Below are 23825 nucleotides of genomic sequence, written 5' to 3'. Positions count from 1 at the left end.
ATAGATGGTATAGATAGATTTTATTAGCAAAAGAACATGACCATGCTCTTTTTTACCAAGTGATCCCCACTTCAGGGGCTTTACATTTAAAAGTGAATCTGATGGTCCCGGCTCGGTCATGTAGTATTAATTTTTGCCGTGTTAATGTGTGCATTGTTTGTTTGTGCCCATCCTGCTAGAAATGGTCGGGGTCTTTGTCTCATGCAACATTTGGGTGGTTTTCATCTGTCACCCATGGAAAACATATTAGTGTACAAAGCAGAACAGATTCCTTGAGCACCACGGTAGACACACATCTGATTTCCTGGTTGAGTGTTGCTGGCTACCTGGGGCAGCACTTGTTTGGTGTCTCATGTTGATGGAGACCAAGGGCAGCAGAGGTAGCATTCCAAATCAAATCCAGATGTCAAGCAGCAGTAAGTCAGAGTGCTGGTGTTCTGCATGCCATACATGATTCCTTTTTTCTTGTAGCCTTCACAAAGCATCTAAAAATGTGAAAGCACCTTCCTTGTGTGTAAGAGATAGGTCTACATGTAAGCCTGTTTGGGGCTTATAAGAATGAAAAATGCTGCATGAAAAGGAGGAAAAGGACACCTGGCAGGAAAAAGGAAGTTAGCTAGAATAGTCAACTGTACTGGGCTTTTTTAGAAAAGAAGAATTCTGGGAACTAGTCAGAAATTAGTTTTCTTCCTATTAGAAGCGGTTACATTTTGGTTTAGAGCAGATTCTTTAAACAATTTATTTACATAATTCAAATGGTACAATTAAAATACTTGAATTTTTAGCTGTACATGTGCTGATTAAGCAGAACCATAAGTCCTTATGTCCCACTCACTCAAAGTTTCAAATGAGTAGCATGTTTTACCGATTAACATCTGAACACTCTATACATAACCATTATGTGGTTGCATCTTTCCTGAAATGGGTTGGTATAACCTACTGTATCTTAAACTTTCCCAAGGACTTGGTCTTGCAGTAAGATATTTTTTTTTTTCACCCCACATATGTCTCTTCTGAAATGAAGGCAATGGAAGACTTGTTATGATAATGACTGGATTACTAGCACTGTTGTTTCTGGCAGAAAAGAGACAATTGTGCCAAAAGATTACTTTTGCCTTTGTCAGTGCCAGCCACGACTCTTTACTCAGCTCCTGGACCAGTTACAATGAAACAACAATCCTGTCAGCTGCAAAATGCAGTAAACTTCCCCAAACCACTGGCTCAAGATAGTGGTGGTTTTGCGTTTTCAAAGAGCATTCTTCAACTTTGAGGATCTTTCCTGCAGCACACAGAAAATGTCTGTAGTTTTTGGGTGATTTACTGTACTTTCAGTTTAACGGGTTTTTTTTTTGCAGGCTGTATTTGTCAAAATACTATTTTATAGCTTCATAAAGCACATTTCTTAAGGAAATTATGATTAGAATAGCAATAGTCCATAGGTAGGTATTTACAGTATCAGTTTACATTCGATTTTGCAGTATGGCCAAATGAGAAATATGCATGAAAATTTTTTAGTTGCAATATAAAGTTAGGGTTTAGAGATGGTTGTATGGAGTAGCTTGCACTCTATCCTTATTTATAAATTAGGACACTTAGTTCTTATTTATAAATTATGACATTATAAAACTTCATAAATAGTTTATAGTATATATCACATAAAGAATTTATGCTTCATATCAAAACTCCTGATAAGAAAAGTTCATATGGCAGGGAAGTTGTGAGTTGCATTTTGTAGGCCAGAGTGCTTCCAAGCCTACAGTTTAGGATGGAAGTGTTCCACACGTGACAAAAAAAATCTTGTGAAGCACATAATCAGGAACCTAATCCTTATCCTATAGGAATTCAGGTGCTTTTGCAATTATCTGTTTGGGTTTGACCAATCAAATTTGGATAGAAATTGGATAGTACATAGGGCGTATATTCAGATACGGTGTTTAAAGATCCTTTCCTTCCTCTTTCTCTTGTTTATTTGCATAAAGGGAACTGATTCTAAAAGAACCGTTACAGAGTGTAAAAAATATTACTGTTTTAGTAGTGCAGAGACCATGATTCTCTGTGGGCTTTTTAAGCCATTGAAATATAACCAGTCTGTCTTGCCTTTTTTCCCCATTATGCTAAAATATCTTGTGTGTCACATAAAGGCCAAGCAGGGGAAATAATTTTGCACATTTTACAATACTTAAGCAAGCCACAAGAGCAAAGAGTAGATAACAAGTATGTGTTCCACAGTATGTGCTGCAATATTTCAGTGCTTGCTTGAGATGCAGATAAATCGGGCTGCTCAAAAAGCCATGATGTTCACATCGTTGTGCTTGTTTTGTTACTCATGCTAATTTCTTATGGATTGGGTTGGGCAGACAGCAGATTGGCGAATTTCTTGGCTTTTTTATGCCCCTGTTTTCAGCAGCTGCAGGTGTCCAAATGAACAGGTTCCTCTGTAGCCAGCTGAATTAATAAGGAAGCTGTTCATCTGAAGTTTTGCTTTTAGAAACATTGCTTTAAGTATACGAAAGCAGATGAATTTACTTAGTGTATGGAAGCAGATGAGTATTTTTTCAGCTTGCATCAGAGACCATTGTTTTTGCTATCATTTCTTACAGGTTGGTATTTTTCTTTTTATTGCTAGGTATGGATGAGCGAACAGGTGCCACATCCTGGGGAACAAGCGGTCAGCCAAGTCCTTCATATGAATCTTCAAGGGTAAGATACCCACGTAATAATTCATAATGAAAGTTTATAGGAATGCACAGCGTAAATCAGCAGATAATTTGGCAAAGTTTTTGAAGGGAAACTCCTTTAAATATACAGATTAGCATCTTTTAGACACTTTGAGGAGCTACAGCATCAATTTAAATTTCTAAGACTAAAAAATATATAGGCTTAGAATTCATGAAAATAAGCCATATGTATGCTTGAATTATGAGCATGTATTTTATTTAACATATAGTCAGAAATTGGAAGTAGAAGTCATGTTACTTAGGAGCAGATTTATTGGCAAAGTGTAGGGAACACTTGCCTCTTTGTTAACATTAACCACTCTAGTATGTGCTGTGTCATGATGTTGAAGACAGGCTTTTCTTTTTAAATATCTTCCTCCTGTTCTCGTTCTTGCCTCATCCATCCCACTTACTGAGCTGAAGGTTCTTGCTAGTATTTGATATCCTAAATAACGTGACCCTTTTCAAACTTAACGCAATGGTCAAAGCAAGCTTGCCCCAGTTAATCACATTCCCTTTCATCTACTCCATTTTCTTTGTATGAATATTTACTCTCTAAAAGGACAATGAGCTAAGTACCTAAACTAGGTATACACAGCAGACCTGATGTTCTGATCTGAGTGCCTCTGAGTCAGAGAGCTGTGCTAGCACTTGAACCTTCGCAGCTTTCTTGTGCTGTGGAATGAAATGGGTAGGCTGCAAGACCTTGTTCAGCTCACCGGGTATTGTAATGGCCTCTGCCTTACTTTGGAAGACAGCAGTAGAAAGGTTTCTCATTAAGTCCTGATTTTTCCACTGATCATTAGTAAGTAAATTATAATAAATGTGGAAGTACTTTATGTGTGGAAGAAATATTTCTGTGCAACATGGAAATTCCACATTCTTTTAAAACTTCCTGTATAACCTGGGGCATGGAGCTGAACTTTCAAATGCCTCCTCTATATTTGAAATGCAATCTTACTCTGCAGCTTTATGTAACTCATATTTTTATCATGTGTTTGGTGTTTTGACTCTCATTTTTTATGTTGCTGATCAATTTGAATCGATTATGAGTTAAGCTGACCTAACTGGAATTTGAGCTTGTGATTAATTGGCTGTGTGGCTGTATTAATCATATTTTTTTTATATGGTAGAGGATCAGCCAGCTAATACTTGAGTAGTGTAAAGTCAGTAACAGTAAACCTTGTGTGGTTTTTTTTTATGGGTTTTTTTTTTATTTGTTTGCTTGTTGTTTTTCAAAATGAGGCAATAAAAATGGTAATCTGGAATGTCATTTAAGTGACAAGAGTTTTCTTTTAAAGAAAACTCAATTCCTTTTCACAGGAAAATTTAATTCCTATGTTCTCCCCAGAAAAGTGAGCACTAGAAATATATATTCTCTGTATATAGAATTGATAAAGACTAAGAGCCATGAATTAATTAATCCTGTGGCTGGTATCTTCTGAAAAAAAAAGTAGAACACAAGAATTTAATTTCTGAATTCACTGAAAAAGCACTGGACTTTGTTTACCAGTTTAAATCAAGCTTGCATGCATAAATTTTGGCTATGTTGTATGGTCTTTAGTTTTTGGTTTTCTTTCAACTAATGAGGCAAATTACTGATTCAGGATTTTGAATAACGATAACTTCTGTCTACTCCTACATGTGCTGCTAGACCAGATGTCTCTGAGAAAGAGCAGAAATGAGGGTGTGGGTCTGTATTGTGAGAGTATAGATTGGTTTCTTGGAAGGCAAGGCAAATTCTACACAGCCTATTACATTTCTAGGTTATTCCTTGTGTTGATTAACACAGAGTTTAAGTAAGCTGTAATTGTCTTACATGTTCAAATTTCTAATCCAGTGCTTTTCCTCATTATTTCAATAGAGAATGTTATTCTTGTCCTAATTGTTCTTACTACTTGTTTGTCTGTTCACAGGAAAATGGCAGTCTTCATGGAAAAAGCTCAGACCTCTCCACAGACATAGAAAAATTGAAATCTCAAGAGGTACCACTTATTTTTTTTATATAGTGTGTGATTTTCAACTTTCTTTTAAGTCCATGTCCAGCCTACTACTAGAGTTTTCTATTAAAGGTCACAATATAGTGTCAAAATTATTAAGAATTTCAAGTGTTGGCTCACTGTTGGTTGGAATTTCCAAAGACACAGAAAGAGAAACAGTATTCAATAATAGAATTGGAATTTGGTGATAGTTTAGTGCATACCTGTTGACAGCTAATGAAAAAAGGTGATGGAATACTGGCTAAAGGATATTTTTCTTTCCTAAATCCTGCTGAAAGTCTGTTCAGTTCAGTATGAATGGTCTGACTGTTGCCATCAATGATGCATAAGGAAAGAGTGTGAGTATAGGGCAAATATTTTGCTACCTTTACTACTGTGTACTCTCCTAGCAATACCCCAGGTCTTTGCTTAGATTTCCTGGACAGAGCCAACCTTATGGACATGGTTCTTATAGCTGTTGCTGGGCTTGCTCTCTGCTGTTTGTGAATTCTTCTGGCTTTGGTTACAGTTTTGGCAAAAATTACAAGGATTTTGTGCTGAAATTTATGGAATTTTTTGTCCTGCGTACGCTGCCCAGTGATGCAACTGAGTGCTACCATGTTCCTGTGTTCTAAATGGTTACTGATATACCTCATGATTTTTACTCCTTTTTTCCTGCAAACACCTTTATTTTACATGCCACTTCTATATTCAACCAAGCTGAAGAATTGTAATCTATTGGTATCTGCTTGTATAGTGACTGCTCCTAACCTGTGATTGGTTCTTGGTGCCGTTCCTGAATCTTTCTGCTCCTGTATAACCTCAGAGTTAGGGTGATTGACTGTATGCACTAGCCAAGAGGAGGGTATACCATCCATTTCTACCTCATTCTCTGTTCCTTTCTTGTTGCAAAGTCATGCATTCTTTGATTGCCACTGAGCTGTGATGTGATAATGTTCTAAAAACTGTAGAAAAATAGTATTTTGTCTTACATTGCACCATAGTTACCACACTGTTATGGCATTAAGTTAGTTTTGAGAGTGTTCGTTTTGTAGTTTTGAGCGTGTTCATTTTGTATTTATTTACACCAGATTTTATCTAGTCTTTTATTACCAATTTCATGGTTAACTTGCTTTGCAACTTTGCACTAACTTTTAGTTATGATTATTTAAAAAAAAATTGCTATCAACAAACTTTACTGTATTTGTTTACCCACTCTTTGATTTATTCATGGAATTATTGAAGACTGTTGGTATGGGTATGTTTTTCTGGGGGAATTGGGGAAAACATATTGGTAATTTCTTTTCACTGTGAAAACGAGATGTATGTTCCTGTGCTTGGGGTTGGGTGTTTGTCATGGGTTTTAATCTTTCCATCAATAATTAATTCAGACAAGAACCTTCTCTCATATGTAATAGCAGTTTATTTAAGAGTCTCTGGTAATGCCTAATTGAAAGCTAAACCATTCTTACTTCAATAGTGTCTTCAAGTAACATTAAAGGCTAGGCACCACAGCAGGCTTGAGAAAATCTCATATAGGAGCCTTGTCTTTTCATTACCTAATGCTAAAGAGTGTTCTAACACTGAAAGAACAGCAGGTATTTATGTTTGAATTTGCTGTGGTGGTCTGATTTGTGAAAAGGTACAAATGGAGACATTAGTGACTTCTGTGAGCAAAATATCTTTTTGCATACACCTACTTTTTTGTAAGAAAAATGAATAATATGAGAAGGTCCTATTGTGGGGGGTGAAGACAAAAGTAGGAAGGCTTTATTGTTTATAGGAATAATTCAGGAATGGTAGTTAGCAGTCACTGGAATTCTGTGACATGCTGATAACCTCCCTTATTCTTGAATTGTTATACTGAAGTCCACATACAATACCAAGTTTGTACCAAGTTTCTCTTGTGGGGCTTGTTTTTCTTCCTAGTTTACAATCTTGTTTTTACCTTTCTATGTGCAGCAGTGGTGGGTTTTTAGTGATTATCTTTGGTTGATGTATGCAAGTCTCTCCCTTATATGAGTTATGTAGAGCTACAGATATTCTTGCATGTGTTCATAATGCCTTGCACTAGAAGAGGAACTCTTAGTGTGTTTTGCAGAGGATGGTAAAGATGCTTTTTGAAAGTCTTGTTCTCCTGAGCTCTTTGAAGCAAATTTGGAGGTACTTGACTGGAGTACCATGTCTTCTGCACAATAATATATTGCCCTACAGCACTTGAAAGTTTTGTCTTCCTGTTGTGAGATGATCCTGAGCTTTTTAGCTTTCCTGTGTATTTGTGAGTTGTAATTTATAACGTAGCAGCAAATTGGTATAATCACTTTTTTTGGAGTAAGCATTGTATTGTAATTAAACATTTTTTTGGTTGTAGTTGTTTTTGTGGTGTGGCTAATAATTGCTGTTTCATGGAGACTAATGCTCTGTGAGGTTTTCTTTCGTTGTTTTGATTTTGTCGTAACATAAAAGGAACAAGTCAGTTTTTGACCTCTTCAGATTGCTGTCTCCAAATCAAGCATATCTGAAATGTTTTTCATAAGACATTTCCTTGATGGATTCCCTTTTTATATATACACACATAATAATTATAACTGTTAAAAATTTAGCATAAATTAGCTGAGGCATTTTTCTTCCAAAGTCTGAACTGCGGGTGTTTCAAATAATTTGCAACATGTACATTGCACTAAAAGCTGTGAGTGTACATTTTGACCTGATTTAACATGAATTTAGTTTCAGTACTGAGGATGCAGTTTATCCTCCTGTTCCTTTACATAACTCTGTTTTTAATTGAAGCCAGAGTGGAACTGATCAAGATAGCACTGTTAGATTAGATGGTTTTGTAGCACCAGGCAACAGGTTGTTCCCCCTACTGTATGTAAAATACTCAGACATGAGTTGGAATCTGAAATACTTTATGCCCAAACTATACTCCCCTCACCCTAAGCAGTACTTTTAATTTGCAAAGAAGAAAAAAATAGTAATGAGATAGCAGGTTTTGAAATAGTATTTTATACCTCTTAATCTCAGGTACATAACAAGAAGGGAAGCTGTTAAATAGCAAAACAAGACAAGAGGGACACAGAAACACAGTAAGTGTTATCAAGTCTGTTGTATTTGTGTCCTTTTTGTCCTCTGATTTTTTTTTTTTTTTTTTATTTTTATTTTTTTACGGGGGAGGGAAGTTGGTGGTTCTGCTCCTGGTTATTTGCTTTTCCTGATGTATTCTACAAGGTAGCAGATGATTCACTGTGGAATTAAAGCCCAAATTAAATATTCCATATTCAGTGCTCAGGACACTTGCAAATGCAGCCTACTTTATATTTTGATTCACAAGCAGCATTTTTCAAAGCTAGTCTTGTTTTTTAAATTCTGAATGCTTTAGTCAGGTTTTCAAGTATCTTCTTTTTAAGCATTTGTTAGTCTGGTGGCTATACTTCTATAATTTTATCTCCTGGTTTATAGCTTAGATAAGAGCTAGAAAAATCTGGTTTCTATCATATGAATTTTTCATTTCATCTGTATTAGAGAAGTGGATATTTTGGTTGTGGTTTTTGTTTTGTTTTTATTGCAACTACCTACCACATTGGAATTAGAATTGGAATCTGTTCACAAATTAGTTTTCCACGTGGCCAGGGAATTGTCCTATTTCATATCATGCTGATATTTGTCTCACAGGAGTTTAGAGAGGTGTAACGGGCTATTGGGTTTAGCTGTTTAAAATCAGATTTGTCACTCAGTAACTTAACTTCTTGGAAATGGATTTAGAGCTGGAGAAAATGATGTTTATTAAAAAATAAATAACAATCGAAATAAATTTGAAAAAAATAAACCGTGTTTTCAGTTATTTTACATTCCAACACACAAGGTTTTCATGTGTTTCAACTTGATATAGGAAAAAAGCTAATGAATGCTTTTAGAACTTTGTTACAAAGCATGTTACTTAGGGTGACACTTAGAGGATACTTGTGAAAGCTCTCTTGACTTTTCCCAATAATGTGTGAAATTTGGGGTAGCGATATCTGATTTCGCCCCACCATGTTGTAGCAGGTGACCAAATAACACAAAAAACTGCATTTCTGTCTTTAGGATATTGTGGTTGAATGTTAACACTTACTGATGGTTACAGAAAGGGAATCATAATTAAAGCCAGTAAGTGGAGCTAGAAAGCTCCTTGTTTCTGGTGTGATTGTGCAGTCTCCATCAGCAAACTGCATTCATTCCTCTCTTTAAGGAGTATTGTCCAAACTTCTTGTGCAGCTAAGGGGGATGGGGTTGAATTCCTGGCTGTTCTCAGGAGGCTGGGAGGTGGCAGACATGGAGCCTGCAGAGGGAGATGTGTTGTTTGCTGGCACATCAGAGAGGTCTCAGCTTGGTCCCTTAGCATTTGGACTGTAGTGGGCAAATGAGAGCAGTGTGGATGAAACAGTGTAAGGAGTGTGGGGAGACTCCCATCATCATCCATCTGCTCCAGACTACGTAAGATGACTTTGGTCATTGCTTGGAAACAACATTGTTCCCACTGCTAGTCTGCTGCAAGATTGTTCATGATTTAAATGGAGTTATGACCATGACCTGTGGCAACGTGATATTTCTTGATGTTCCGTTAAAATCAATTAATATAGTGCAAGTGATCCTCAAGGCAAAAACGAAGAGTACTCTTCTCTGCATTTATTTTTAGCTTACCTTAATTTTTGCAACATTCTTCCTGATCTGTGTGTTCAGTAGACCAAGCCAGGCTTTCGGCTCTCTAGTCTTTCCTTCAAGAGCTGTTGACAGATACATGGATTCAATGACTAAAAATACTCTTATTTTTATTTCTATTTTTTTTTAATGTTGTGTATTTCTGGAATTATTTAGGATCATAGAATCCATAATCTTTTAAATGCACTTGGCACGTTGGTATGGCTGTTGCACAGGGCCTCTTGTCTAACCTTCAGTCAGTGACTCAGCGCAGTGTTCCTGGATGTAGCCAGTCTCTGGTCTGTCCGTCTGTCTCTCACCGCCTCTGCAACTTGCTTTCTTTCCTCGCTTCCCCCCCTCTTCTTGTGTTATTTTCCCTTCTTGTTTGTCTGTAGAACTTTCAGATTAGTTTGGACCGCTAGATAATCCAAAATAAAGTGGATTTTAGCAGTAGCTTCACTCGTTCATTTACACATTAGTCATTTGGATGACTGTTGCCTGATTCATAAGTTCATTGCCAAATTTAGATTGCAAGGGACCTCAGTATTCCTGAGCTTTAAACAATTAATATTTGTTATTTAAAGTCAGCCAAACGATAAAACTCAAGGAATTGAAAGCAGCATTCATTAAGTTTAATCTTTTGGTCTGCAGCCATGTCAAACTGTGAACTCAACCATTCATTTTAGTGGAATTTTAATGTCTTAAGTTTAAAGGCAGTAATTGAGCTATATTGTAAATTGCTAAAATGCAAATACGTGCTTAGTGATCTGGCAGCTTGGTTACGAGCCTTAGATTTTGGTCTGTTCCCAGGGACTTGTGTAGGAGAGGGCTTGGGGCTAAGGGAGGAGAAACAAACAAAACCCCTGTTATCTCTAGTCTAGTGGACTTGAGCAAATGAAATGCTGTGGAGTAGTATATTGTGCAGGAAGGACAACTCAATGAGTTGAGTATGAACTCAATAAATGCATAGGAAAATGGTGTGCCATGTAATGGCATTGTCTTCTCAATTTTTTGCATTTTACCCTGAAGTGGAAACAAGATTTTGTGGTTATTTAAAAGCAAAACAAAAACTCCACAACTTGATTTAGGGGCAGGAATACGATTTTCTTTATGCATGTGTGCATGTGTGTGCTTATGATGTGACTTCAGAAAATAATTGCTAAGGGACAATAGTTTTATGTTTTTGAAGGGGAAGTAAATGGGAGAGGATTAATTCCACAGAAAACCTGGATCCAATGCAATGAAAGAGAGTAGGGACAGTGAACTGGGAAAGGCTTTTGACTTGTTCTTAGGCGACTTCTGTAATTAAATTTAAACAAAATGACAGAGCTTTAATGGTTGTTGAAAGATATTGAGTGATTAATTATCACTTTGTAAAATGGGGCATAGACTCATTGTGTCAGGCCTTCTCTCACGATTTGGTAAGATAAACATGCCTGGTAAGCAATGCGTTTACTCTGGATTATGGGTTAGGGATTTTTTCCATTTTGTCTTCTGAGTCTTCTAGAATAGTACATTATGTAAGTTAATTTTCAGGTGTCCTGTGTACAAGTATTAATATTTTTGTAAATAGCGTCAGATTTTTAATTGGTTTGGCTGTGTTAGCATCCTTGTGCTTGGAAAATCCTGATACAGATAGAGCCAAAATCCCTTAGGCACTTGGGGCATCTTACCCAGAAGAGGTAGGAATGAATGTTACAACTGTGGAATTTTTAAATAGGTGGGCTTTATTTATTGTAATGATTACAGAACATCACTGTAATCCAGTGAAATCTTGGGAAAACGAATAAAGTTAGAGCATGCAACGTTGAGAGTGCCTTCACTACTCAGTTAAAAAGCAGTACTAATTAGCATTAGTCTTTCTGCTGTATTTCATCACAGGTATTATTAGTAGATAATACTTGCTGCTTTTATTTGTAGATGTATCTGACTTGGTCTTTCTGATCACAAACATTTAATCAGACTGAGATCCAGGGAGAGGCCTGTGCAAAGTGAACAGTGACAACATTACAAAATGCTGTAAGGGAACAGTTAACCCCAGTTGCACTTTATTTGGGCTATAACAGTACAGAAAGATAAGTTTTGTCTTTCTTTGGGAAAGTTAAAACTTGTTTCTGTAATAGCTATGAAGTTGGAACAAACAAGACAGTTTTGAGTTTACAGCTATGTCATCTAATCATATTCAAAATCTGTTTGCTCTCTACAAGCAGAAAACTGCCCTCAGCTATCTGCAGTCCTTTCAGAACAAAGTGTTTAAAAGAGAAAATAAATTTGTCCAGTAACTCCTGTTTTGTAGACTTTTTGCCAGTTATTTGCTAAACACTCCAGGGGTGCACTCTGATGCATTGGTAGGTTGGCTGAAGGCACAGAGGCAGAAATGGGCATGTGTATTCAGCATGGAATGTCTCTTTCCAGCCTTTCTATGCTAAACGTGCCCTGCAGGTAACAGGAGATAGAAATGCTCCAAAGGGCTTTGGAAGCCCACCTGTGGTCCAAAGAATGACATCACCAGCCAGAATATGTACCATCAAATAGCTCTTTCCAAGAGGGGAGAGTAACTTTTGGCATTACTCATTAGTTCCTTTTTCTGCTTGCAGTCTATATCAATCCAGCTATATTTAAGTGAGGTTCAGTAGATTAGTCTTCAAAATTGTCACAAACTGAGATTTCCTGCCTTTCTCAGAAAGGAAGAATGAAATTTGGCAGTATGTATTATTGAGTCCTGCTTAAAACATGGATTTGAAAAGGGGCTCTGATATAATGTAAATCCCTCCCTGCCATCTTCTGCTGCTTTTGCCATGAGAGACGAGTTCATGTGCCAGCTGATTGTGTCATCTCTTCATTACTCAGTCACTCAAGTGGGGTGTGTCTTAAAAACCAGTCCATTGGTGTTTCAGACTTTTCAAGGCTTTTAATTGTTCTCTTTGAGCAATAAGCATACGTTGTTGATTTGCACTCTTGTATTTGTTAAATACATTTTTGATCTTTGATTGTATGACTAGAAGTTTCCAGTAGTTTATCAGAAGCTTATCTATGATGATTACAACTCTTCCCAGTAGAAGTACTTTGCTGTTTACTCTGTTTGTTAACAATACAGATGCAAAAGCCAGGAATGGTAAGAGGAATGCAATTTTATTTGAAGTACAGCTTAAATGTGAAGAATGCTCTGAAAAAACTGTGTAATTTAAATCACTGTCCTTAGAGCTCTTCTGATTTTTCTTCATTTGCTTTTGTTAATTGCAAAAGTTGTTAAATCAAAACTGCACGTGTTTGTGGTTTTGTATTCATTTAGTGTGGGTGAGTTATTTATAGGAATCTGCCCAGGGTTTCTAATCCCAAACAGGACTCTGTGGCCCAAGTTGATAATTCACAACTGGATACTGAGACTGAGTAACTGGTGTCAGGCATGGTGGCCAAGGTAAGACCTCTTTACATTGGTCCACTGTAGATGAAGGCATAGGATACAATTTGCACAAGTAAGAATTCTCTAGTGACAAACAATGCCATGCCTGATACAATTAATTTTAGGAATTGCATTAAAGTCCAGAAAAAAACAATTCTTCTTAAAGGATTTGTGTATCTCTTGGTGCATTTTCACCCTGTATACCAAATGTTCTATTTTCAATGGCTTTGGTGTTGTGAAGGATAATCCTGAGCATTTTCCAGGTAGATGAAGTAGGTGATTTGTCTCATAGTGTAGATGTACAGTTTGTATGCTGTGGTAATTGGTTGCAAGTGCATTCTGGGAAACTGAGAGGGTATATGAAATGAACCTGATGTCAAGTATTCTTCGAAGGAAATTTGTTGATAGAAAGAAGAATATTCATTTTTGTGTAAACCACCCAGCCAGTTCTCCAATTCCTCTATTTTGTGAGGGGATATGCAATATTAACATGGGCAAGACCATTAAGAGTCCTGTGCATTTAGGTAGATTGTGTTGCATGATGTGCAGCTGTATATGAAATGAGTCTTACCCATGTTATATTTTCAGCATATATCTTATTTACTCAATAAATATAGATGTCTTAAAGATGGCAGTTTCTGGGCCTTGTTTGAACACCACTTGCTGAATGTCTGAGATATGGATCCTCACTGATGGTGTCCTTTATAGTTTCTTTCTTTAAAAAAAAAAAAAGTATAGCTAAAATCTTAGGAAAAAAGGTTTTTAAAAAACAACCACAATAAAGAGTAAAAGCAGAGACACAAATACAAAGCTACCTACTCAGGAGTTTGTTTTGGTCCTGTATTTGCAAATTTTTGTCTCTTTATTCAGCAGATTTAATTTCTTTCTTGTTTCATTTCAGCATAAAAATAAACCACATGTGGTGACCTTAGCTAGGAGCCACTCCATTTCCTCAGCAGCTGCTGTTCCATGCTGCTTGTCTGACAGACGGGGCTAGGTCATGGTTTCCAGAGGACACCCTTGTGGTCATAACCAAGTTGTAAATGTCACTAAGATTGTTTCTGGATGCCTATCACAAGTGTATCACCGATTCAGAAGCAGATAAAGTCAGCCAAAGATTCAGTGGGGAGTTGGGTCTCCGGAAGGATTGCTGTGCAGCCGAGCAGCAGCAGGAGTGTGACACGCATCCGTAAGCAGCAGCAGCGCTGTGACAGTTCTTTAGCCCTCACTTAGCAGCCCTTTGGTAGAACTGACAGCACGCCTGCAAAGATAGGGAGGCCCGTTTCAGCCCCATTAATGTTGTCTTGAATGTGAGCCTGCGGTCTGGAGAAATGATAAATGTTCAGTGATTGATGATTTTATAGTCCCAGGGCACTTGGGATGGTTTCTGGTAGCTGTGAACAATTTTCCCTCCTCTCTTAATTAGGCCTGAGCTTTAGGTTTCTGAATGAGAAGTGACTAAGTGTGAGTTGTAAGATAACATTTACACGTATTTTTCAAAACTTTGGCTACAAAGGAAGTACAATTTTGAGTGCCAGGTACAGAACAAGTGATTCAGCGTGCATTTGGTAAGTCTGAAGGGCAAGTGGCATATTCATACCTTTGTACAGAAAAGCTGATGGGATTTAAAATGTCTTGAGGAGAGCTTTATGTAACTGGGTTAATTAAAGAATATGTACATCCAAGGACTTCTTTGTTTTCCATCCCCTCTTCCTTTGGTGTAAGCTTTCAATAAGCCAGTATTTCCTGACTCTGTAACGGGCGCTCCAAGCCTGGTAAACTGGCTGTGCTAATAGTAGAAAAATGCAAAAAAGTATTCCAGTTTCAGTGCTTGTTTGCAAATTGGGTGACAAAGTTGTTTATTTAATCACTATATGGAAGTAAACCTTTTGTCAGTGAGCTGTGCTGGTTAATAATGTGATAGTGTCAAAATGCCTATTAATCTGTAACATTAATAGCAGGCTGCAAGAAGAAATGGAATTTGTTCTTCTCATCTGCATCAACATTTTTTCTTAACATTAGTGACTCTTCCTGAACTTTTTACTGTCTTTTATTAATGCAAACAGAAAGCTTAAGGGGAAAAAAAAAGAGTTGCAAGTTCTTCAGACTAATTTTACTCTCTGTGGTTAGTGACTTTTAACACTAAGAGGATTCAAATATCAAAATATCTCTGTATTATTCAATTTTTAGAAATCTTGTCCATGAGGACAGAGCTTATTAAGAAACGATGTGGTTTCTTTTTGATGGGGAGAAAGTAATATGTGGGCAGAGAGTAATTTTTGTGAGATAGACCTGAAAGCCAACTTTTGTGATTAATGACCAATTGTGACTCCGCACATTTAATTAGGAAAGTGTCATTATACTCAATTAGCAGGGCTGCCAAATAATCTGTTTAATACTCTGGTCTTTTTTTCTCTAGGGTTTTGCAGACAGTCCTCATTACAGTGATCACTTGAATGACAGTCGATTAGGGCCTCATGAAGGATTGTCCCCGACACCTTTCATGAACTCAAATCTGATGGGTAAGTAGGTAATTCTTTACGAGTATCCCCTCAAAGCCTCTTTGGTCAGAAAGAGACATTTTTCATTCCCTTGTCTAGGCCTGACATGTCAAGCATCTGGAAGTTGCTCTGTTTCTCATAGCAACACTGACTTTCCTATTCAAATCTTTTTATGTTGGGCGAGTTCCTCATAAAGGCTATTATCCAGGACTTTTTAGAAGAAGGAAACACCAAGGTTTTCTTAAGTTGATCTAGAAAGCTGATATATTTTGATTTGTTGTAAATTCTAAATTTATTTTCAAGGTTTTTTCCTTAATTTTTTTTAGAAGACACACCATTTTTTAATTTATGCATTTAAAGATTTTTTTTTTTTTCCTAACATTCAATTCTTGAACTACCGACCAATTTACTGTAGGCTTCCCTTCAGGTAATAATTTGAGGGCTTGCTTATTATTTTTAATTTTCTAATTTCTTTGATATTTTCTGTATTAGAAACTCTTTCACTTCTAAGAAATAGATGGAAACTCCTGCTTCCAGACACGTTTAACATTTTCTGCTTTTGAAACTTGGAAAAAAGCAAGCAAATGCTGTATTACATGGTGGCCTTAGCTATTGAAAACTTTTTTTCATTGCCTGCACTTTGCGTTACCTGAAAGATGTTAATGTGTTGATGGCATTGGTTGGAAAATCTCCTTTGGTGTGACCAGTTTGAAATATAAAACTGTTGATTTCAAAATATTTAATTTGGCAACACGTGGTCTTGGGACCATTTTTGTTTTGTGTCTTAGATATCAGGATGACTGAATATTTGTTCTGAATTTCTGCATTTCGCATTGTTTCACTTCTATATTCCCCATCTTGTAGACATGACCTATTTTGTGATCTCAGTATTGTCCTTTTAAGACATAGCCATGGTAATCTAAGTGGATTACCTAAATCCAAATCCTGGTGGTCTGCAATTTCTTTTGGAAATCTTTCTACTTTGCTCAGTCTTTGTTTACTACTTTAATTTTCTCTGAAACAGAGGCAGACAAAGCTCAGCTATTGCTGAAAACAATTTTTTGTTTAAACAAAAAATTTTGTTTAAACTTCATATACGAAACTGAAAACAGGCAATTTTAAAATGCCCATCTCTATTGACTTTTATTAGAGAGAGGACATGCCAATTGGTCAATGACACTTCAATCTGAAGACAACAAGCAAAATATAGCAGTTATTTTGATAAAGCAAAGTAGACTTTCCCTGAATACTGTTTCAAACATGTCTTTTCTCTGTTTTAGCAGAAAGCTAAAAATCAAGTTACTTCAATTGCTTCTCCAGTATTTTGATCAGCAGCATGTGTGGAATGTCTCTGGGCTTTGTAGCTGATGCTGATTTTATTTTACAAAAATATATATAGCAAAGTTTGATTTCTTTTGTAATTTGTATTACCAAAGGCAAATTAATTGCTCATGTTTTTAATTTAAGCCATTCAATTTCTAAACTATATATGCCTTTAAATATGTGACAAAAATAATTGGTGCAACGTTATCTTCTTGGCTTTTCATTTTTATTGAACAGATGATTCTATTAGACATAATAGAATTACATCATTAATAGAGATTTGAGAAGAAATCTCCATTTAGATGGTTTTGTAGACAGGATTAACAAATAGCAAGATATGTATATGCCAGTCACCCAAAGCTGCTGAGAACTGAGATAGTTTTGTAAAGCTTTGTGGCTAAGAGTTCTTAGGGATTTTATTTCCTTGGAGCAAAAGTACTTAATTTCCTTCTACATACAGCCAAGAATTATAGAAAGCTTTCAGTATATATTTCTAAGATAGTTCACATCAAAATTCTAAAAGTATGCATTTAGAAGTGTTCCACTTTGGGTTTTTGGCATGTCATAGCAAAAAATTATGTTCATTTTACTTATGTTACTCTATGGGATATAGCTTTGTACATTACACCTTCACATCATTAATTTTTGCATCGTATTTTAATTGATGGTGAAAGTTTGGAGAGAGCAATGATAAAAGCTACATGAGAACATAGAGTAATACTTTTCTGTATGGTACTACTATCTGTGTTTATAGTTTCTTTATTATTGAAAAGAAAAATGATAATTCTTAAGTTTTTTTAGACAAAAAGCTGTTATACAGTTTTTTAATATTAAATTGTGACATGTTCCCGTAAACAGAACGAACACATTTATTTTATTAACTAATGTAGACATACAATAGTTAAGGCATTTGTGCATTATTTTGGGATCTTTGGATTTTAAAAGGAGATGGAGGGAAGCTAAGAACATGAACTTGATGAGCTTATAGGAAATATCTCACTAGCTAATAGCAGTGATTGAGCATCAGGGGTTCCACAAACAAGATCTAAGAAATACATCCCTTCCCAAAATTTTATCATGGCAGAAATATATTTCTGAAATAGTTAAAAACTATTAAAAAAGAAGAAGAGAGAGTGACAACATATTTCACCATTGCTGTCAACACTTAAGAGTACCATTAAAAGAAAGAATTGTGTGTCAAGGGGATGTTGTTGTTTTGTGTATTATGTTCAGCCGTAAGCATATTTGCCTGAAGAGATAGTGGATTATAAAGTGCCACTGTCTTTCATGATGGAGCTCTCAAACATTTTAATGATCTTGTACATTGCAAAAGAGAGAAATTTTGTCTAACAAGAGTTGATAATGATTCAATAATGAACAATTTGCCACAGAAAGATGCATTTCCATATTCATTTAGATATTTTTTGAAGTGTTTTGCAGAGGAAGTAAAGCTATTATGCTGGATTGGGTAGTGTTCTTCACTAATGAATTCCAGAATTATCGTGTTGATTTGGTAGTATAAAAAAAGAAGGGCCGTTACTTATATTTTGAGTAAAACCACTGAATCCTCTTGGGACCAGCATAGTCTGTTGGTATCCATAGAGATATGTAGAAAATCAGGCAAAGATATATTGGTGGTATTGTAGCTCCATTTAGACTTGATAATCTTTGCTTATTCAACACTTCTCTTTTAATTACATTCTAGAAAACTATTCACAAGGATATGAGATTCTTTTCTCTGTAATTATGCTGCCTTTTAGTACTCTGCACTTGCAAGGAGAGGTCAGTTTTTGCTAGGACCCTTCAAGCATGTGGTATTGTATCGTTTGTTGTACTGTTCCCTGGACTTTATTCTCCTCAGCTTTTTTACCACTACTTACTGGGAAGAAAGAAAGCAGATTATTCTTGAATATAGCTTAAAGGGGTTTTTGTTGGTCTGTCCTTAAAATTTGAAGTGGGCGAATTACTTTCTTTTGTGTGCCTGTCTTTCCACAAGAGGTAGAAAGGATAACAGCCAAACGTTTGTGCTCCATGTCCGTTGTCTGTGTACTGTAGAGTTCCACAAGGTATATGACAAAAAGTCATTAAAAAATTTAGTCAATAGTGAGTGAAAAAACAGTGGTTGAATATCAGCTTGGCATATTGATAGCAGTCCCTTGATGTAGGAAGAGAGATCATTCTTCCAAGTTTTCTTTCTAATATATTTTGTTTTTTGTTATTTCTTTAACTAGTTTATTTAGAGTTTAATTGCATTACATTTTAGAGCTCTAGGTCTTTCTGAGATAGCAGCAGGGTTTGAACACCTGTCAATGAAATCAGAGATTCTGGATGTATGAAATCAAAGGATTTTAGATTATCTGCCTCATTTACTCATTGACTCCAATAGATCAGCTGCAGGTTGCAGTTACTAGTTTAGTTCATACCATCTGGTGATTTTGTAATGCTCACCTGTTAGCATCCTGGTGGCTTTGCTTCTCTTCCTAACAAGCTTCTGCTGGGTAGTGCTGTGGTGCTTTCTTATGACCAGCATTAAGAGATGGAAGGACTGACCATGCAGTCAAGTCAAGACACAACAGTTGGTATTTACATGGTGGGAGTAGAAACTTGTTACAGTAATTAGAGCTATAAATTATTCAGATTGTTAATAAAAATATCACTTCTTTTACTGTTTATAAGGTGAATGTAAAGAGTAAGTCTGATTCTTCTCATGTTTAAAATAAATAGGTGAAAGAAGCAAAGTTAGTACTGGCAAAGGGAAATGGAGTAATACATGTTGGAGTTTTTGCAGTGTAACTTCTTTAATGTTGGTTGTACTTGATGCATTTGGGTCATTTGGGTGGTTTGTCATCAGGCATCACAAAACAGGGTTTCTGAGTAAATTACATCTACATACACAATGAATTTTACCTTCTATTACTGTTTAGCAGACTTATTCCATTGTGGCAGGGATTAATAGGTGTGTGCTGGGTAGAAACTATTGTGTGAAGGGTGGCAAGAGCAGAGAGAGGTGCTTCATGGGTGGAAGCCAAGTTTTAAGACTTTTCAAAGCTAGTCTTTCGGTTACTGTGAAACTCACAGTGGATTTTGTGTATTATTAATATGAATGAGAGATCAATATCTGGATTGGGATGCTTTCTGGTTTTATAGTTGCTATTCATTTAATTGACTTGATTGCCTGATTGGGCAGGTTTCTAAGAATACCTGGGCTTCTGGCAGTGCATCTTTCAAACTGAAATTACTGCCTTAACTTTTATTGTAAAATCTATTATTTGACTTGTAATTTAAGCCCTCCAGTTCACTTGGATATAGTAGTAGGTATTTTTAGAGATGAACATTGGAGGGGCATTTTTTGAAGCAACATGGTAAATAGCTGAAACCTCTATAAGCCTTCCAGTACTGATATAGTCCTTGAACAACTGATGTAAGCCTTTAAAACCATCATTTGTGAAAGGTTATTCTCAGTAAAAGGAGAGGCTTTTGAACTTTAAAATACAATTAAAAGAAGACGTACATCTGAATTGGTACTCAGTTAAGAATCTAACTAATCTTCAGGAAAATTGCTAGTTTTCTTCCTCAGTAACCCTTCAATAAAAGAATTTTGAAATTGAAGAGAGACATCTTGTTGTCAAATGACTTTATAATGGTGAAGGCAGTAGTGGCAAACCAGCAAGGGTAAATAGTTATTACAATGGCACAGATTAAGAATGATGCCATTATAGTTTTTCTAGGAATCTTGTCTTAATTACCTTTTAGGAAGGAAGAGGGCAGATGCAAGTAGGGAGTTGGCAGACTCTCTATTTGTCCAAAATAATAGTTAGATTTCCTTGAATTGCTTTCTGTAGTCATTAATATTTCAACATGTGAAAAAAAACCAGGCATCACAATGGAAATTATCTCCAGAGATATGAGTAATAGTAAGATGGATCTGAAATAATTTATATGCAGTTACATTGTTATTAACTTGGAGAATGGTGGGGACAGAGTATTTTATATCCTTTGGAGAATTCATTAGGAAGAAAGAGGAAAATGTTAAAAGAAGAAAATGACAAACAGTGACATAATAAAGATTATGGCAAGTGCTTTAGTCCATCTCATTTTACAGGCCACTTAGTTGAAAGAAGATTGTAAAAGGATTCCTGATAAACTTCCCATTCTACCTAGTTATCTGTCAAATATTAGTGAGTTTAGAAAAACTTTCCCTGGTAAAAAACCCATGGGTATAAGATCATCCACAGTTACAAGAAATACTTAGAGGTATTGGAACTGAGTCCACCAGAAGCCATAGACTGTAAACTTCCCATGCTGAAAAAGTTCCTTAACATTCACTTTACACAACTATATTGTGCAGTTTTACAGTATTATGTTTACATTTCATTGAATCACTTATTGTTTTGATTATTAAAGCTAAAAATACCAAGGTGCTGGCTCACCTTTATGTAATACATCATGGCTACTTTTCACAAACTAAGTGTTGCTGTTACTTCACCCCAGTAATGCTTCTTGTCTTCATGCTTCTGATAGGTTTATGTTCTTTTAATAATTAGCATTTTTCAAATCATTGCAAATAATCTGGCAATTGGAAGATTTCCGTTCAAGCTGCCTTCTAAGGTTCTTTTCTTTTTGGAGCATGTCACTCTGAATTGATGTTGGTTTTACATAATACAGATTGACTAAAAGCCTGTTGTGACTTCTATAGTATTTTGGGTTTTATAATGAAATTTCAAACCCAGAGTAGCATTTTAAGTTAAATTTCATTTATTTCTTCCACTCTTTCAGATAGTTATTTAAATAATTTACTTTGTGTACGAATATATAAAACTGCCATAAATAAATGGAGGTTCCTTTTTGTTTGTTTGTTTCTGTTTTGGATGCTAGCAGTCCTTTTGTTCTGGACTGTTTATGCATCTGGCTGTGTCCCAGCTCTGGCGTGGTGTGTTGGGCAGAGGCAGCTCTCAGACCTGGGCTCTGACACACTGGTTACTGCCAGCACACAGCCGCTGCTCTGTGGGCTGATGCTTTCTAGAGTTGCAGTGTTTTCTGTCTGTTCATACAGTTTCAGATTTATCTTTTTTTTTTCCCCAGGTATTACATTAAATAAATTCCACTCACACCAAAGAATTGCTCTCATCTGCTCTTAATTTTCCTTTTGTGAAAGCTAATGGGTTTCTGGGAAATTAAATTACACAGTCATTTAGTGAAAGTGCTAAGTGCAGGGCATTTTTACCCTTGGGTTTTTGCTCACAAGAGCGTGTGTTAAGCTTAGTTTTCCCTTCTGTTTACGGTAATATTTCAATCAAATAGCTTTCTTAATGTTTCTTTACCTACAGTAATACATGGAGGCTTTCTCCACAGGCGGCGGGGGGCTCGTGTCCTTTGTGAGGTTACGCTGTAGCAGGTGTCTGCCTGTGCTCTCTGCCCCTGGAGACTCTGATCTCTCTCCTGGCGAGCAGCTGCGCAGAGGGGCCCTGGCAGCGCTGCTCAGGTGCTGCTCAGGTGTGCCTGTGCCAGGTAGGTGCGTGGGCACAGCTCCTGCCCCGGGCAGCTCGGGGCGCGGGAGGTGAGGAGGGGTGAGCAGGTGCGTGGTGGGCGGCCTTCCCCCTCCCTGCTCGCTGCAGGAGTGTGCTGGAGTTTTGAGACACTTCAGCCTTAACCGTTCTGGAGTATTGTGCGTGTTTCGATGATTTTTGTATCTCCAGAGTGTAGGAGTTGTTAGCAGGTTTACTCTGTAGTGCTGTGGTTCAAGGAAGAAACCAGAAAGGTTTTGTTTTTGTCAAGTAAGCAAGTGAATAAATTTGTTTTTGAAAACCCATCAAGCTGTATGATTACACATTGTGCTAGGAAGAGGTGATGATTCCTTTTCACTGGATAATGCCAGTGCCACAGGTATCTTACAATCCACACTGTGTCCCACAAGCAGACCTTGCAGCTCTGGTGGTCCGTGGACCATGGTGGTGCTTGCACTGTGCACTGACAGGAGAAAACAACAGCACCTAGTGCTAATTGTGTTGGAAGAAGATGAAATGTTGCCTTCTTCAAAATGGTCTTACACTTGAACCCAGATTTTTTGTCATACGCAGTACTTTTGAATTGCCGGTCTGGGAATAAATATGCAAAGCCTGTGGCTTTTACATTTTGAAATATTTTAGTTCTGATAAAATTTGTTCTGCCAAGCTTGGGTTTTAGTTAATGCAGTCTGATACATTTGAGTGTTGATTTATTCACAGTGTACTCTGCCTCTGAAAAGGGGAATAAATAGTAATCTGATGAAATTTTTAAGTCTTGTATTTCCTCTTTGTTATAACATGTCAGTTTAGCTGCTGCAGGGTATGTTTATCTGTTACAAGGCTCATCAGTGCATGAAATGCTGAAAGGGCATATTTCTCTCCTGTGGTTCCTGCCATCCCTGGGCACTTGTAGATGTGTTCCAGTGGATGGGATCAGCTGGGTGAAGCTGTAGGATTTTAAATTTGAGTCTGTCTGAAGGCGCCAGGCTCCCTTCCAGGGAGGAGGGGGTAATTTTTTTCCCATACTGGTGATGTAACTTCCCCATGAGGCAGTTGCTTAGGGATCTACATAATACCTATTATCCTGTTCAAATAGGAGGCTGTAGAAAGCTCTCTGGTGATTAAAAGATAATTTTGTAATTTTTCATGGCTTGTCTTTGTTTTGTAATAAAGATGTTTGCTTATCGCCAGGTGCATAAAAATCATTTACTTAATCTCTATTTCATTCCATTAATTTTTTTTTTCATTCTTGCATGCATGTAGCTGTAGCCTGTGAGTTGCTAGCAGTCCAGATTTTAATAAATAAAGCAGCCTGTATCCAGTGAATAAATTCTGAACTGATCAACCAAAATGTTCTAACTAGGCTGCTCATGCCAAAACAAGTGGCTTTTGTGATTTGGGGCATTATAGTATTTGCATTAATATTATTTGAAGTTCTAATAGTTTTCTTTAGAGATTGGGGTTTAGTGAGTCAAATGTTTGTTGCTGCTGGAAACCTGACTTTGTTTAGATAACAGGCATCTTGGAAGGGAAAACAAACCAGATGAAAATAAAAGATGCAGTTTTATTTTTCAGGTGCTTGAGGCTGTTGGACCTCTAATATTATGGTTTTTATGAGTTGCCTGAGCAGCTGCTGCATCTTCTGTAGTTGTCTAAGATGCTGTAAGTGTGCAGTGCTTCAGCTACAAAATAGATGAACGGAACAAGTATCATCAAAAGAA

General features: G+C 36.7%; 1 protein-coding gene across 10 annotated transcripts in view; it reads left to right on the top strand.

Moving 5' to 3' along the window:
* Positions 1-23825, top strand: part of TCF12 (transcription factor 12) — a 160798-nt gene that overhangs the window by 38947 nt on the left and 98026 nt on the right. For all 10 annotated transcript variants that reach the window (XM_021546320.2, XM_021546319.3, XM_021546325.3 and 7 more), the window contains exons 4-6: positions 2627-2700; positions 4634-4702; positions 15196-15298. In XM_021546320.2, the coding sequence (XP_021401995.1) occupies positions 2627-2700; positions 4634-4702; positions 15196-15298 (246 nt within the window). The remainder of the gene's footprint in view (positions 1-2626; positions 2701-4633; positions 4703-15195; positions 15299-23825) is intronic.

The sequence above is a fragment of the Lonchura striata genome, chromosome 11, assembly GCF_046129695.1.
Source record: "Lonchura striata isolate bLonStr1 chromosome 11, bLonStr1.mat, whole genome shotgun sequence".
NCBI lineage: Eukaryota > Metazoa > Chordata > Aves > Passeriformes > Estrildidae > Lonchura > Lonchura striata.
The sequence above is the reverse complement of the archived record's forward strand: the minus strand, read 5'-3'. Positions and strand labels throughout refer to the sequence as shown.